Raw genomic sequence first — 13,666 nt, forward strand, 5'->3', positions numbered from 1 at the left:
TGTTGACAGTGTCTGTCCCTGGAGGAGGGAAGAGCAGAGGTGAAAGGGTCAGATGCGGGGCTTAGATGGAGGGCCAGGCTGGATGTCGCGTGGGCTAGGGAGCCCTGGGGGACTAGGGTGAGAGCTGGGATGGCCAGAAAGCCCCTGCTTCTGGAGGGCCTCGAAGTCAGAGTTGTTGATGACAGCTTCTCGGAGGGTAGGCATCTCTGCAAAAGGCACATAGTCTGCTCCTGAGGGTATAAGTCAGTGCAAGCGTGGGCTGTAGGAAGGAGGGGCAAAGTAGTCCTGGGTGGGAGGGCGGAGGGCCGGAGTGCCTTCAGCTTGGCTGATTACAGACCCTTGAGTGGGCCCTGATCCTAGGTGTCCCTCTCACCGTGTGGCCTCCCTCCTCGCCGCCGGGTCTCCTCAGTCTCAAAGAAAGTCTCGTGCTCCTCCCAGCGCCGGTCACAGGCCGCACAGAGGAAATTAGACTCAAAGCAGCTGCAGCAACAGCCTAAGGCGAGGGGGCAGCCAAGGAGGGTGCAGGGAATTGGGGCTTCCCCAGGGGCTGCCCACATCCTCACATCCTCCTCACCAACTGCATGCCCAAGTCTCTCCTCCCAGCTCCCCATCTGCATCCCCAAACTATGTGCAGCCTATCCCAACCCATGCCCACCCCTGCACTCCGCTTGCTTGAGAAGATACCTTTGACCCTGCAGGAATGGGACCCGGTAGCTGTGTGGTCTTCGTGGCTGTGTTTGCAGCGACACTGGGCCCTCCAAGCCTTGGGGTCAAAAGTGGCCCGTCTCTTGAGCCAGAACTCACCCACCTCCTCTGGGCGTGACGGGATGAAGCAGAACATGAGGCAGCGGCACTGGCCCACGTTGCAGGGCACGGATATGTCTGTGAAGAGGGTTAGACCAGCAACTGACAGGGCTTGGCCTTCCCATGTCAACCTCTCCCCAAACCAACACACACACACATGCTCTCACACAGCTCAACACAGAACAGAAGACAGTTACCCTCCACACCTGAGATGATCTGGTGCTCTCTCAGCAAGTGTCCACAAAAGCACTTGGACTCATCCCCAATCCGGAAACAGTCCCATAGATAATGGGGGCAGCGCCAGCCAATATAGAGACCTGGGTATGGAGGGATTGAGTACTAAGGGAAAGTAACAGGGAAAAATAGCCTAAGCTCCCCCCAAATTGTTCTTATCTCTCCCCCGATGTGTCTCTGTCACCACCCACACATCCTCCTCCCTGCCCCTTTAGACTTTTTTTTCAAGGTTTGCTCATCAGCCTGCGAGTGTCTTCAGAGCCCGTCCCACCCGAGGATCCACTCCACCTGTGTTGGCCTGTGACTGCAGACAGCCTTCATTTCTGAGCAGGAAGATTATTATAAGTGAGCTTCTGTGTGATGATGCCCATGTATCTAGCTGTGTTCTCTGTGACTGTGGGATTCTCATCTCCTCCCCTCCCAACGCTAGAGCCCACCTTTGCTTAGTTCCCTTGAAGTGTCTAAGGCGAGAGAAAAGGAAGATGACGGGCCAGGTGCAGAGCAGGTGGTGGGGATTGGCTCCTAAGGAGCGTGGTGTTGAAAGGACCTGAAGAGGAGGAGGTGAGGCCTCCCCAGTGCCACAAGGAGGCGGGCTTCCCTCACTTCTGCAGGCTGGCACCATCATACGTCCCTTCCACATTCCTGAGGTTACTGAACGAATGCCCTCTGTGAACTTGAGAAGGGCTGCCTCTGGTTCTCCAAGGTTCAGGAGAAAACAGGAGGCCAGAAGTCATGAGTGGGGTGAAGAGCAGAAACAGAGGCTTGTGAGGCAAAGAAAGGAGGCGTGGGAAGGAAGAGGAGCCCAGGATGTATCCCTGAGAGCAGGCACCGGCCAGAGGCTGCTGCCCTTGAGATGAGAAACTGTCTGGCTTCACAGTTAGTCTTACCACCAGGCAAGGGTGGTGCTGAGTAAATGTGGGAGGAGACCCAGAGCATTTCCCACTCAGGTTTTCTCATCCTCTGTGAGAGCTCAGAGTATCCCAACTTGAAGTCAACAATCCTGGGTTCCCTCACCCCCCACCCCCCAGGAGTGGGGCCTTCAGCTCTAGGACTCTTAATCCTATTCAAAAGCTCCAGTGAACTGTCATCTCCATCAAAAAGTTGTCCCTGACTTCCCCTTCTGTCTAGGAGTCCCTCCTCCTGCCTTCCATGACTCTTGTCAGAGTACAGGGCATTCTGGTGGACCTGTTCACTTGTATTCTCCTTCAGCTGTGAGTTCCTCTAAGGAAAGATCAGTCTTTTCATCACTGTCTTGAATCCTCACACAGGACCTGGTACAAAACAGGTGCTCAGAGAACATAGAAGCTTGACTGAATAAGTGATTGAGCAAATACCTTTAGGAGGGAAGAGAGACCCAGTATTCCAGGTAAAGCCCTGAAGTTCCATAAGGAGAATGAAAAAGAGCCAAGTGTCCTCTGGTCTTTGACTCTGGCCAGGACCACAATCCACATTTCTGCGCCTGTCACACTAGGTTTTCCTGTCTTACCCATGGTCTCTTAGGATCTGAAGCCTGTCCAGATGTGGCTTTTGGCTTTGATGCTTCTGACTTATACCGCCAGCCCGTGGTATTCGTGCCCCATCACACCAGGGAAGCTTGGTTGAAAGGGAGCAGAGTTTAGACCGAGTCACAATGGGGTTGGTGGAGGCCGGGATTCCACTGGAGGAATTCTGAGCTCTGTTTAGAATAGCAGGATCCAGTGCATGAACAGGTGAGGTGCAGAGTTGAGCAAGGGTTAGTGCCCCATAGATCAAGGCCTGGCCTGAGGGCCTGGGAGAGTCAAGTTTAAGCACTGTGGTTGGAGTCATTGCTCATTTTTCAGATGAAGAAGATTGACGTTTGAGCTAGAGGAATGGCAATTATACCTCAGACTCTATAATCCCCTTAAAGTGGGACAATGCAGAGTGGGCTGTGCATTCCAGAGTAGGGCCTTCTACTCTGCCTTGATTCCACACCCTCTTCCCGTTATAAATGGACGGGGATTGGGGAGGAGACATTATCAGGGATGCCATTTTCACTGCACAACACATTCATTTCCATGATCACACAGTCTCATTTGCATGATAACATCTCTTATGGTTAGAACATAACTCTATTCCCATCATTAGGGAAAGTGAAGTATCAACCCCCTTCCTCCAAAGGCAGTGATACCTATTGAATTCAGTCTAGAAATCCCAGAATCCTCATAACAGGTCAGGTGGCCTTCTTACCCAATACCTGTAGATGTGAAGTTCAGTGACACATTCACGTGCTCACACACAGAATGAGGTGTGTTCACATGGTTCATATGCACACCCTTTATATACAGACATAGAGAAGCCCGGCATGCCATTAACAGGACTGTCTACAATACTTCTTCTGGGCCGAGACTTGGAGTTGATGGGACTAGAAGCCATGGCTCTCTTTGGTGAGGAGACTCAGAGCTTTGGATTTCCAGGTGATCATGGGTCTGGCATGCAGGGATCACAGCCTTTTTTTAAAAAAATTTTTAACTGTACCATGTGGCGGGATCCTTGTTCCCCTATATCAGTGTCAGGGGTCAAACCTGCGCCCCCTGCAGTGGAAGTGCAGAGTCTTAACCACTGGACTGCCAGGGAAGTCCCCATTACAGCCTTTTAATACATTTCCACCAAGGGGACTAAGGCCTTTTGCCTTGTTAGAGCAACAAGTCACCTGGAAACTGTCCAGGGTCCTGGGCCATCTCTGCTTTAGGATCTGTTTGGTGCAGGCTCCCTGAGCCCTAGTTCAGCCACCTGTTCCTGACTGGCTTTAGATGAATATCCTCACTTTTTGTCTGCATCCACCCTCATCTACTTTGGCCTACCCATCTGCTCCCCTCCCAGATTCCAGGAAGGTGGCATTGCCATTTTCCACAAGGGCTATCCACTGAAGGAGCAGGTTCCTAGATCCCACTGGATAGAGGGATGGCCATGGGCCTGTCACAGGCCCCTGAAAGGCTGCCTGGGCTCACCTGTTTGGATGGCATTCAGGGCTGCATCCTTCTCCCATTGGAAAAGATAATTCACTTGTGTACCAAACTTCTCTCTGTGCATCGCCTTAGCCACATCCACCAGGTCTGCCTGCTTAGCAGGGACCACTGGGTGGATGGTGTAGCCTGGGGAGGGAAAGGCTGAGTAACTAAGGGGAAGTGAGGAGGCCCCAAACCTAAGAGAAGGGGCCAGGTCACAGAGTAACCCAACCTCCTCCTCCTGAGGCAGGTCAAAGACAGTGCTGAGAAAGGGGGAATGGGCAGGAGCAATTACGGCTGACTCCTTTCTTCGCCTTCTTCTTGCCCAGCTGGTGTACAGGCTGAGCTGCATGAGCGTTACTGGCAGTGGCATCCATCTCTTTCTCGCCCTCTTCTTCCTCTTCCTTCACTTTTGTAAATGTGTCCAGGTGGACCTGGGATGGAGAGCCTGAAAGGGAGTGCTTTGGAGAGACTTCAAATTCAGAGGTCTGGATGGGCCTCTTTACCCATGAGCCCTCGCTGGAGGAAGACTCAGAGAAATCTTCCTTTGGATTATCAGAGGGAGACCCAGGAGCACGGCTTAGTGACGAAGTCTGAAAAGCAAGTGGTTGATCTAGGACCTTGGGGATGTGGGTTTCCAACTGAGTCTCAGGGGTAAGGGTCTCCAAAGGGACCTCAGAGGCAGAGTGTTCTAAAGGGGCGGTGGAGGTGGAAGGCTCTACAGGGGTTTCAGAGGTGTGGATGTCTAAAGGGGTCTGGGAAGTGGAGGGCAACACAGGAGATTCAGAGGCAAGGGACTGTAACAGGGCTTCAGAGAGGGTGGGCTCTAAGGGGCTTTCAGGGATGGGGGGCTCCTGTGTGTCCTCAGGAGAGGGGTCCTTCGAAGAAAGGCTCTCTTCTGCATCCAGGGTGGTATGAGGCTCTTCTGTGATCTTGTCTGCTTCCATCTAGTGGTAGAACAGGGTACATGTTTCATTAGGTCGGGATTAGAGGGTCTTTGAGTCAGGATTCGCAGGGGGCTATGGAATTTATATAAAGTTTTTAGTGCACCTGAGATATGACTCAGGGGAATCCAGATGAGCTCTGGGCCAGGGCTTGGTGCTTGGAGTTTCACCCATGTGCCTAGACCCAAACTGCGTACTGAAAGTCTGAAGAATCCCATCAATAGATGGTAGCAGAGAAGGGATCCTGAACATAGCATCTTGGCTAGTCCAAGAGCAGGGTTCTGTGTGTAATTTAGGACCATAGAGGTCAGGCTGTGACGTTCTAGAGACTGGGAAGACCAAGGCAAAGTGGGGGTTTGCTCCCGAGAGTGCAGAAGGATGCAATGACCACAGTCTAGTCTTGTCTAAGGACCCCTCCCTGCCCTTGGTAATGTTGTTCATGTTCAGTGCTTCAGCTACTTCCAGTTGTATGTTGATGACCCCTAAATCCATATTTCCAGCTCAGACCCTGAACTTCACAGTCATACCCAACTGTCTGTTAGACATTGCTAAATCGATGTCCCACAGGTCATCAAAACTGAACTCTGGGAATTATTGTGGTCTTCTCCTTTCCTCTCAGCCCACATCTTAGAATGGGCACCAAAGACTATATTTCCTATCTTCTAAATATGGCATGAGTTTGAGTAAACTCCAGGAGTTGGTGATGGACAGGGAGGCCTGGCGTGCTGTGATTCATGGGGTCGCAAAGAGCTGGACACGACTGAGTGACTGAACAGAACTGAACTGAAATATCCCAAGTCCATTCTCTCCTCTCCTCTCCCTCCAATTTGGTTCAAATTCTCATTATTTTCTACATGGATTATGTAATACCCTTGCTCCTCTGCTGCCTTCCCTAGCATATTAATCCACTCATCCATTCTTTCATTGGTTTATGTAACTTATGCTTTTAAAGAGCCTAATCTTTAACACTTTTACTCAGGCATTGGACTCAGCTGAAAGAATCTGGAAAGGAGACCAGTTAACCAAAATGACAATACAAATGAGTTGGTGTTGTGCTGGGGTAAGCCCAGGATGCTGTGGGGACTGGGGTGTGCCTAATTTATCTTGGAAGGATGTCCAAAAGGGGTCATGCATGCTAAGTCACTTCAGTCATGTCTGACTCTGCGTGACCCTACAGACTGCCAGGCTCCTCTGTCTATGTGATTCTTCAGACAAGAATACTGCAGTGGGTTGCCATGCCCTCCTCCAGGGGATCTTCCCAAACCAGGGGTCGAACCCACATCTCCTACATCCACCTGTATCAGCAAGTGGGTTCTTTACCACTAGTACCACCTGGGAAGCCCAGGTCCAAAGGGTGTCAGTCCTTCTTAATGACCCAGGTGAGACCTTTCTGAAATGGCATTCCTTTGCCTAAAAACAATCAAGTGACTCAGCCTAAGGATTAGGTCCAAATTTCTTGGCCCTGACATTCAAGGCCTGTCATCATTTGCAGCACTGCCTAAGGTAATTCCAGCCTTACCTTCTCCTGCTCTCTACTTTGGTCCATGCTCCCCAAATACTACATTTATCATTTCTTAAACTCATTAGGGCCTTTCCAAAGAGGAAGTTTGTGTCAGAAAGTAGGGGGAGAAGTAGGATGATGGAGAGGAAGATAGCCAGACATTCAGCAAGAGGAGAAACGGGGCCTGAGGGTGAAGAACCACAGGATGGGAGGAGACCAAAGGGAAAAAGGGGGAGGAGGGAACTGAGTGGAGAAAAGAGGGGGAGGGAGAGGATAAAGATGAAAAGCAGAGGATGGGAGGGGGCTGGAGTGAGGTGGGAAGGGACAGGAAGGTATTAGGAGGGAGTGGGATGTGGATTTGGAGGAGGGGCCATTTGAGAGACTACATACCTCTAGGCTTTGTCTTACAAGTCCTTAGGCTAGGATCTTGTCTGAAGCGGGACGGGGAAGTGTTTGCCCCGGGGGAGAGAAGGCTTGGCTGTGGACTAGCCCTGGCAGCAGGCGCTGTATGCTGAGGCCTTGCCTGCAAGTTACAGCTTGGGGAAGGGACTTGGACACCTGCAGAAATTCGTGAAGGAGTTCGGGTCGGGAGGAAGCGGGGGAGGGGAAGGGACGAGGCGGTCCAGGGCCGAATAAGGGAGAGGCTTGATTGAAGCCTGTGGAACCCTGGCCGGGAGTGGAGGATCCGTCACCAGGGCAACCGGAACGTTTAGTAGTCTCCGTGGCAACAGCAGTCTCGTCACCCCCTCGGTGAGTGAGGTCTCCGAAGGGGGCTGCGTTGATCCGGAGGAGACAAACCTAGAGGGTTCAGTTCTGCTAAGGGGGTTTTGCCGGATCTCTGTGAGTGGTTTTTTGCGGGATCTTTGTGAGACTCTGAGAGTCTCTGGGTACGGTCTGCGGATATCTGTGGGGACGTCCGTGGGTGTCTGGGTTTGTGAAGGTCTCTGTAGGGTTCCTATGAGTTGTCAGTGAGGCTTGTGAGGACATTATGGGGGTGTCTGGACTCGGTGGTTGGGGTGAGAAAGGCGGGGACTCGGGCAGCGGGGACTGGGGCGGAGTCTGTCCTCGAGCCCCGCGGGGCCAGGTAGGAGACCAATAGAATAGGGCCGGGGGCGGGCTTTCGTGAGAAGGACCAATCGACCTAATCGGAGGGCGGAGCGTCGTACAACGTCAGGCCGAGGCCGCAGCCGCGGGGCCTGGTTATCGCCTGTCCAGCGCAGCCCGGAGTCGCCCAGGCCTGAACTCCTACCCAGTCCCCGACCTGGCCCCAGCTGGCTCGACTCCGGCCTTAGGCCCGCGAGGACACCGGAGGCCACCCCCGGGGGGTGGGAGCGGAGCCGCGGGTCAGCTCAGCGAGCGCCCGCGCTGGCCTGTCCGGCCCCGCCCCCGCCCCGGGCCATGGCTCAGCCCTTGTCCCGGCCCCTTGTCCTATCCCGTTCTGGGCCTTGGCCCCCGCCCTCGCCCCGCTTCCCAAATCGGTTCCAGTTCCCGCCTGGGTCCCAGCGAATGCCCAGATCCGGGTCCCAGCTCAGGCGCCCCCTCCAGTCCCTGACCTGGGCCCCATCCCAGTCCCAGCCCCTGTTTCACCTCTTTCCCCAAATCCCAGCCCGGCCCCTGTGCCAACCCCATTCTCAAAATTTGCTTAAGCCCGGGGCCCAACGCCTGCCCTTGTTCCAGTCCCCACCACAGCCCCTCCGTCCATCACACCCCATACCCTTGCATAAGTCCCTGTGTCCGGCCCAGCCCAACTCTTTATCCCCGTCTGCGCCCTCATCTCTGTGTTTACCCGAGTCTCTCCCACCGCCCACCCCTCTCTCTCATACCCCGCCCCTCTGCCAGCCTCGACTCAGGTCTGGGCTCCAGCTGCCGTCAGCCTTGCTGCTGCTGTTGCTGCTGTCTGTCCTTGGCCCGGGGGCCGGTGAGTGCAGAGCAGGAGAGGATGAGGCAGGGATGGGGTTCTGGCAGGGAGGGGCGGCCTGGAGGGGTTCAGGAGAGGTGGGATGTTGGCGACTAGACGGCTGGGGAAGAAGCAGAGAGAAATAGGGAGGAGGAGAGAAGTCTTACATAACTGAGAGGAATTGACAGGGTCGGAAGAGTGGTAGCTGTGGGCTTGAGCTCAGCAGGTGGCTGACAGAGACTGCAGGGTTTTCTTTCTGGGGGTCTATCTGGACTCCACTTTGACTGTTCTCCAAGGAAGTCTGGAGCGCTTTGTACCTGCTTGTGAAGTTTGATGGGGGTGAGAGTCCTCCACCCGAGAACTTCTAGTCAAGTGTGGGAAGATCTGGCCTAAACCTTTGACGTACTGGGCATACACTGAAGCAGGGTTAAGAAAGCAGTTTTGAAAATAACATGTAGCAAACAGATGGCTATGGGTTAGTTGCCATTATAATGAGTTTTCTTCTTGTAGTGAAATTTGTTCCAAATAAGCTTGATTTGCTAAGGAATTATTTCTGACACTTTTAGAGCAAGGTTGAAACTTGGAGACTATTTTACAGATGGGAAAACTGAGGCACAGCAAGGGATCAGTTGGCCCGAGGTCATACATGTTGTCAGCGACAGTGTGGGGCTAGAAAAAGGCTTCCTGATTCCTACCCTACCCTAGTGGTGGTGGTGTTTTTTACTGTAATCTATGCCCAATAGGAAAACAGATCCTAGTGCAGAAAGGCTGCAAGCACAACCTGTCCTCTCCCGTCTGCCCACAAGGGGGCTTCATACACAAACTTCCTTCATTTGCCAGTAGTCTGCCCAGGGCACCATCTAGTGAGGAGGTGACTGGGACAGGAGAAGGAGATAACCAGCTTCCTAATGGGTGGAAGGCAGGTGGCGGAAGGGGTTCCGGCTGTAGGACATGTGCCATAAAGATGGCCCCGTAATAAAGAGTCTTCATGGCCCCAGCCCCCAGCCGTCTCTGGTGGGTAGCACTCTAGAGGGGATGCGGAGGTGCCTGAGGAAGTCTTTGGCAAAAACAGCTAGCAGAGCAGTTGGAGGTAGCGGGCTGCATTCAGGGTATAATCTCGAGGAGACAGATGCACGCCAAAGGTCACTGCTCCCGCAGAGGTGCGAGCTCTGCGTGGATTCTCATGGGTATCTGGGTGCTTATGTGTACCTGAGGGATCTGTGGGAATGCTGGGCATGTGTAGTGTATACATGCTTGTGTGCTGGTAAGCACAGGCATATGTTTGTTGTGTGGTGTGAGCCTGTGTGTCCTTGTGTCTGTGTTATTGTGTGAGGGAGAGGTATGTGTTGTGGCCCATGAATGTTCCTCTTCAGCTCTTCTTGCTCCTCCTGCAGACAGATCACCGAAGGGTCACCCCCAAGTGGATAGCTCCTTGGTTGGAGGTGGTGTTGGGTGCCTCCCACAATATGTATAAGTAATCCATCTGCCTCCAGCCAGGTTCCTTGAAGGGCTCAGTGCTGGTAGCTGCTCAGTGTTGATTACTGCTGCTGGCAGAGCGGGCACTCAGCCGAGACAGAAGCCAGGTCAGTTTTTCAGTTTGGGTGAGGGGGAGTCCACTCTGTTGAGCCCAGTTCATAGTTTCATGGGTTTCAAGAACCCCAGGTTCTTTGTTCGTGAGCCCATTAGGAGAGGAAGGTGATTATCAGTCACAGAGCTATAGAAAGTTGAAAGATGTGGATTAAAACATGATTGCCCAGAAGCAGTTCAAGTGCTTCGGGAGGATGGTAATGAGGCTGAAAAAGAGCACTGACTGGGCCGCACCGCAGGCAGGGCCACCCTGAGTACAGTTAGTGGTCACTGGCCCGCAGGGGTGCTCTGTGACCTGGGGCGGGGAGGGTTTCCCCGAGGAGACAGCGGCAGTGTCACGGGCCTGTGATGGCACTCAGTCTCAGCGCACCCTCGCATCATTTCCTTGAACTTGTCTGACTGCAGTTGCATAGCCCAGGCACGCCTTGCCGTTACAGGAAATGACCTTTTTGTTCTGAGTGCTGTCACTAGCAGGGCCAGCCTGAGCCCGCGGGTGTGTGTCTGTGTGTGTTTCAGGTGGTGATGGAGAATCACCCTAGCCTCATTTGGAAGTGCTGGTGCATCCAGGACAGGTTCATCTGAGCTTGGTGAGGGCCTTCCTCCTGCTTCCTCTGGGTCACAGAGCTGTAGGCCTAGTGACACCCCAAACCAAAGCCTGCAGTGAACAGGGCTCTAGGTGCTTTCTCAAACATCTGCCCTCAGAACTTCTCGTTTCCTCCTAGCATCCCCAGCTTCTTTTTACTCCGCTTTCCCACCAGCCTAGTGACCTCTGTAGGCCCTAGCCACTTGTGGGTGGCTTAACTAGTTCCCCAGTTTTGCAGGCCATGCCATTGTTCCTTTAATCACAGGGCTCTTTGCGCATATCTGTCCATTATTTCCTAAAGGTCACTAGCTACTTTCACCATCAACTCTCTGAGAACCTGCCCTGGGGGGCCTGGCCACCATTTTTTCTAACACTGGCAATGGCCCATCCAATGACCCATCCCTGGTACCAGCCTTGAGAAGGAGAAGGAGGAGCCCTTTCCTAATTCCGGCAGGGGGTGCTCAGTACTCCGCTTTCCTGTAATAATAGTATCCAGGCTGTTCAGCTCTTGGCTTTCTGCCTCACCATTGTCACTGCCAGGGCTCCTAGGAGACCTTTCTTCCCCATCACTTGTTTCATTTCCCTTCATCCCTTTTGAATACATCACTGCTGCTCTATGAGCCTCTTCGGTTCCTGGGCAGTGCTCAGCTTGCAAGGTGGCAGGTCTTTCTTCCTGACAGTTGAGAGCGATTATGTGATCTGAACTGCACAGACTAGCCTTGGGTGTGACTGCGACTTTTGAAGATCACAGGCCCATCTCGGGCCAGTGACCTCCACCTACAGAGGATGGCTCTCTGCAGGGTGACTTGAGGTTGTTGAAATTCAGTAGGGCCAACCTGGACCCGTGCTCCCTCCATCAGCAGCCTCCCTTGCCAGATGCTTCTTTCTCTGTTATTTCACATGCCTCATTTTGGAGTTATATCTCCCATCGCCAGAGGGAGAGACCGTCAGCATAGGCAAGGCCCATGGGTGTTTCCTCCGTGGCTAAAAAATCCACTTCAGGGTCTCCCTTACCCACTGCCCTTACTCTTGCTCTGAAGCTGCTAAAGTCCCCGACCTTCTCATCTGTCCTGAGGGCATCCTTCTGTGCTTCACTGGGGCTGGTGTTCAGTCTGCAGAGCAGTCAGATTCCCCAGAACTTTTTGTCCTTTGGGGCCCTTTTTGTCCTTTTGGACCCTTTTCTATCCAGCTGAGCCACTGGGTTCTTTTCATTGTGATAGCAGCCCTGGTGCCTGTGTGTTTGCCTGGCAGTTGCTTATACCAGACTGTCCTGCCCACCTGTTGCACTCTGCTCCTAACGGCCACGATCAGGTATCTAGGCGTTTCAGCTACGAGCACCACATCCTCCCCACCTCCTGCCCCTGGCTTCGCTGGATATGAATGTTCCCAAGCAGTTTGAGCTTCCATTGTCTCACCACTTGACTGCCTCCCGGGGCCTCCTTCCAGGAAGCGCCCCCAGCCCTGCCTTCTGAATCCTGGAGGCCCTGCGGTCCTCTCCTTTACCCCTCTGCTGGGGCTCTTGTGTGGCCTGCCAGCTCCTGTCCTTGCCTCTGCCACCCAAGCAGGCCCCTTGCAGCCTCACCACACTTTCCCCTCCCCACTGCCACCCTGAGCCAGTGTACAGACAGCTCTTGTGAAGCTTTTGAGAGTTTTTATTGCTTTTGACCACAGGGGAACAGAAAGGGGAAGAGAATAAACGAGGAAGTTTCACAGTTCCATGCTGACTCCCAAGCCCAGGTGGTGTTCCAGGCTGCTCAGTAGCCCGGGAACCCATGTCACTGTGTGCACGCACACGCATGTGCATAACGCATGGACTCATGCCCACCATCCACACCTGCTTTGTTAGGCTTGGTAAGAGGAGAGCAATGGCTTCTAAGTGAGGGGCAACCGTGGGGATTGTAAAAAGGGTTCTGGTTTTGGACTGAGACAGATCAAGGTTGGAGTCCTCAGTTTGATCTAGGTTTGAGCCTCAGTTTCCTTACCTGTAAAGAGAGGTCACTTCCCCCAAGGTCAGTGTAAGGGTTAAAGCAGATGATGGCAAGGGCAGCACAAGACCCTTGAATGGGTGCCATGCGGGGTTCAGCCGGGTGGGCCTGGGGGTGGCTGGGAATGGCCTGTCCTACTTTGCTCCTTTCTCTACCATCTGCTCCCCAGGAGGCCTCTTCCTGACCGACTACTCCACCTGCTCACCCCGCAAGCTGAGTCCCTTCCGCTCCTTTGCCAGCACCGAGCTCTTCCACTTCCATGTGCCTGAAGACACGTTCCTGGCCGTGTGGAATCTCATCATCTTCAAAGAGCAGGGAGGGACCTTTGGGGACCACTGCCCAGACCAAAGTGTGACCGTGTGAGTGTCTGAGTTAACCTCCTGACCCTGTGCCAACCCCAGGCCACACTCCATACTAAAATGAGACCTTATGAGCATCTAAGCTGCCCTCCTGACCCCTGGCCTTTGTCCAGATTGAAGTGTGACTGGCTGAAGGCCAAGACCTCTGTCTCCTGACAATTCCTGAGTTCTGTATGACTACATGAATGCCCAAGCTGATCTTTTTCCCCTTATGTCTGACCCCTGACCTGGAACCATTTTATTGTGTGGGTCAGTAGAGGGAGTCCATTTGTTGTACTGGAGATGAGTGACATTTCTTTCTTTTTCCTGTTTCCCATCTCCCACCCCGTTGCCTGCTCTCCCTCTCTCTCCATTCTGGTCCCCCAGGTATTTCCGGTCTGGAGCACCCCCTGTCATCAATCCCCTGCACACACACTTCCCAGGGGACACAGCTGTGCCTGGGGTCTTCTCACTGACTCTCAGCTGGACACTGCCCAATCGCACCTCTGGCATCTTTAACGTCAGCAGCCCCTTACCTGGGGACTGGTTCTTGGCTGCCCACCTTCCCCAGGCCCATGGCCACATCTCTGTCAAGGTGGGTTGATGCTGTCCAGGGCAGGAGGGGCCAGAGCTGCTTCTCCATCTCTGGGCTGATTGGCACTCCAGCCTTGTGCCAGGGTGGAAAACAGCCTCAGGGTGGCTGGGGTGGGGCACAGCTAGAGGTCAGCAGGTCACCTGGTGGGTCAGAGGCCATGATCTGCAGGAGGCACTTTGGGAGCCTTAGGAGACACCATGGGTCCAGGTAAGCTAGAGGGAAAGTCCAGAGC

At 53.6% G+C, this 13,666-nt stretch overlaps 2 protein-coding genes across 11 annotated transcripts in view; one reads left to right on the plus strand and one right to left on the minus strand.

Moving 5' to 3' along the window:
- FAM221B (family with sequence similarity 221 member B) lies at positions 1–6,976 on the minus strand. The gene is made up of 7 exons (XM_061132338.1): positions 6,840–6,976; positions 4,330–4,951; positions 4,008–4,151; positions 1,011–1,121; positions 685–882; positions 374–493; positions 1–230 (listed from the first exon to the last, which is right to left on the minus strand). The coding sequence occupies exons 2-7, from the start codon at positions 4,949–4,951 to the stop codon at positions 49–51; spliced, it is 1,377 nt and encodes a 458-aa protein (XP_060988321.1). The 5' UTR covers positions 6,840–6,976; the 3' UTR covers positions 1–48.
- TMEM8B (transmembrane protein 8B) overlaps positions 6,274–13,666 on the plus strand; it is a 25,494-nt gene continuing 18,101 nt past the window's right edge. For 2 of the 10 annotated variants that reach the window (XM_061132327.1, XM_061132328.1), the window contains exons 1-3: positions 7,822–8,367; positions 12,671–12,860; positions 13,227–13,434. In XM_061132327.1, coding sequence (XP_060988310.1) covers positions 7,848–8,367; positions 12,671–12,860; positions 13,227–13,434 — 918 coding nt within the window. In that variant the 5' untranslated portion in view covers positions 7,822–7,847. Of the gene's footprint in view, positions 6,328–7,127; positions 7,200–7,773; positions 7,793–7,820; positions 8,368–9,847; positions 9,930–12,348; positions 12,368–12,670; positions 12,861–13,226; positions 13,435–13,666 lie in introns of those variants that run through there. The other 8 variants (XM_061132331.1, XM_061132332.1, XM_061132334.1 and 5 more) reach the window with 8 other exon arrangements.

This window comes from Dama dama, chromosome 29 (genome assembly GCF_033118175.1).
Source record: "Dama dama isolate Ldn47 chromosome 29, ASM3311817v1, whole genome shotgun sequence".
Classification (NCBI taxonomy): domain Eukaryota; kingdom Metazoa; phylum Chordata; class Mammalia; order Artiodactyla; family Cervidae; genus Dama; species Dama dama.

Bases quoted from the DNA above. Each gene is read 5' to 3' on its own strand.
- FAM221B (XM_061132338.1), bottom strand. From the start codon at position 4,951: ATGGAAGCAGACAAGATCACAGAAGAGCCTCATACCACCCTGGATGCA. The intron at 4,152-4,329 runs GCAAGAAGAAGG...TTCCCTCCCCAG, and splicing joins TCAGCCTGTACACCAGCTGG to GCTACACCATCCACCCAGTG. The intron at 1,122-4,007 runs GTGAGCCCAGGC...CTCCATACCCAG, and splicing joins CCTGAATGCCATCCAAACAG to GTCTCTATATTGGCTGGCGC.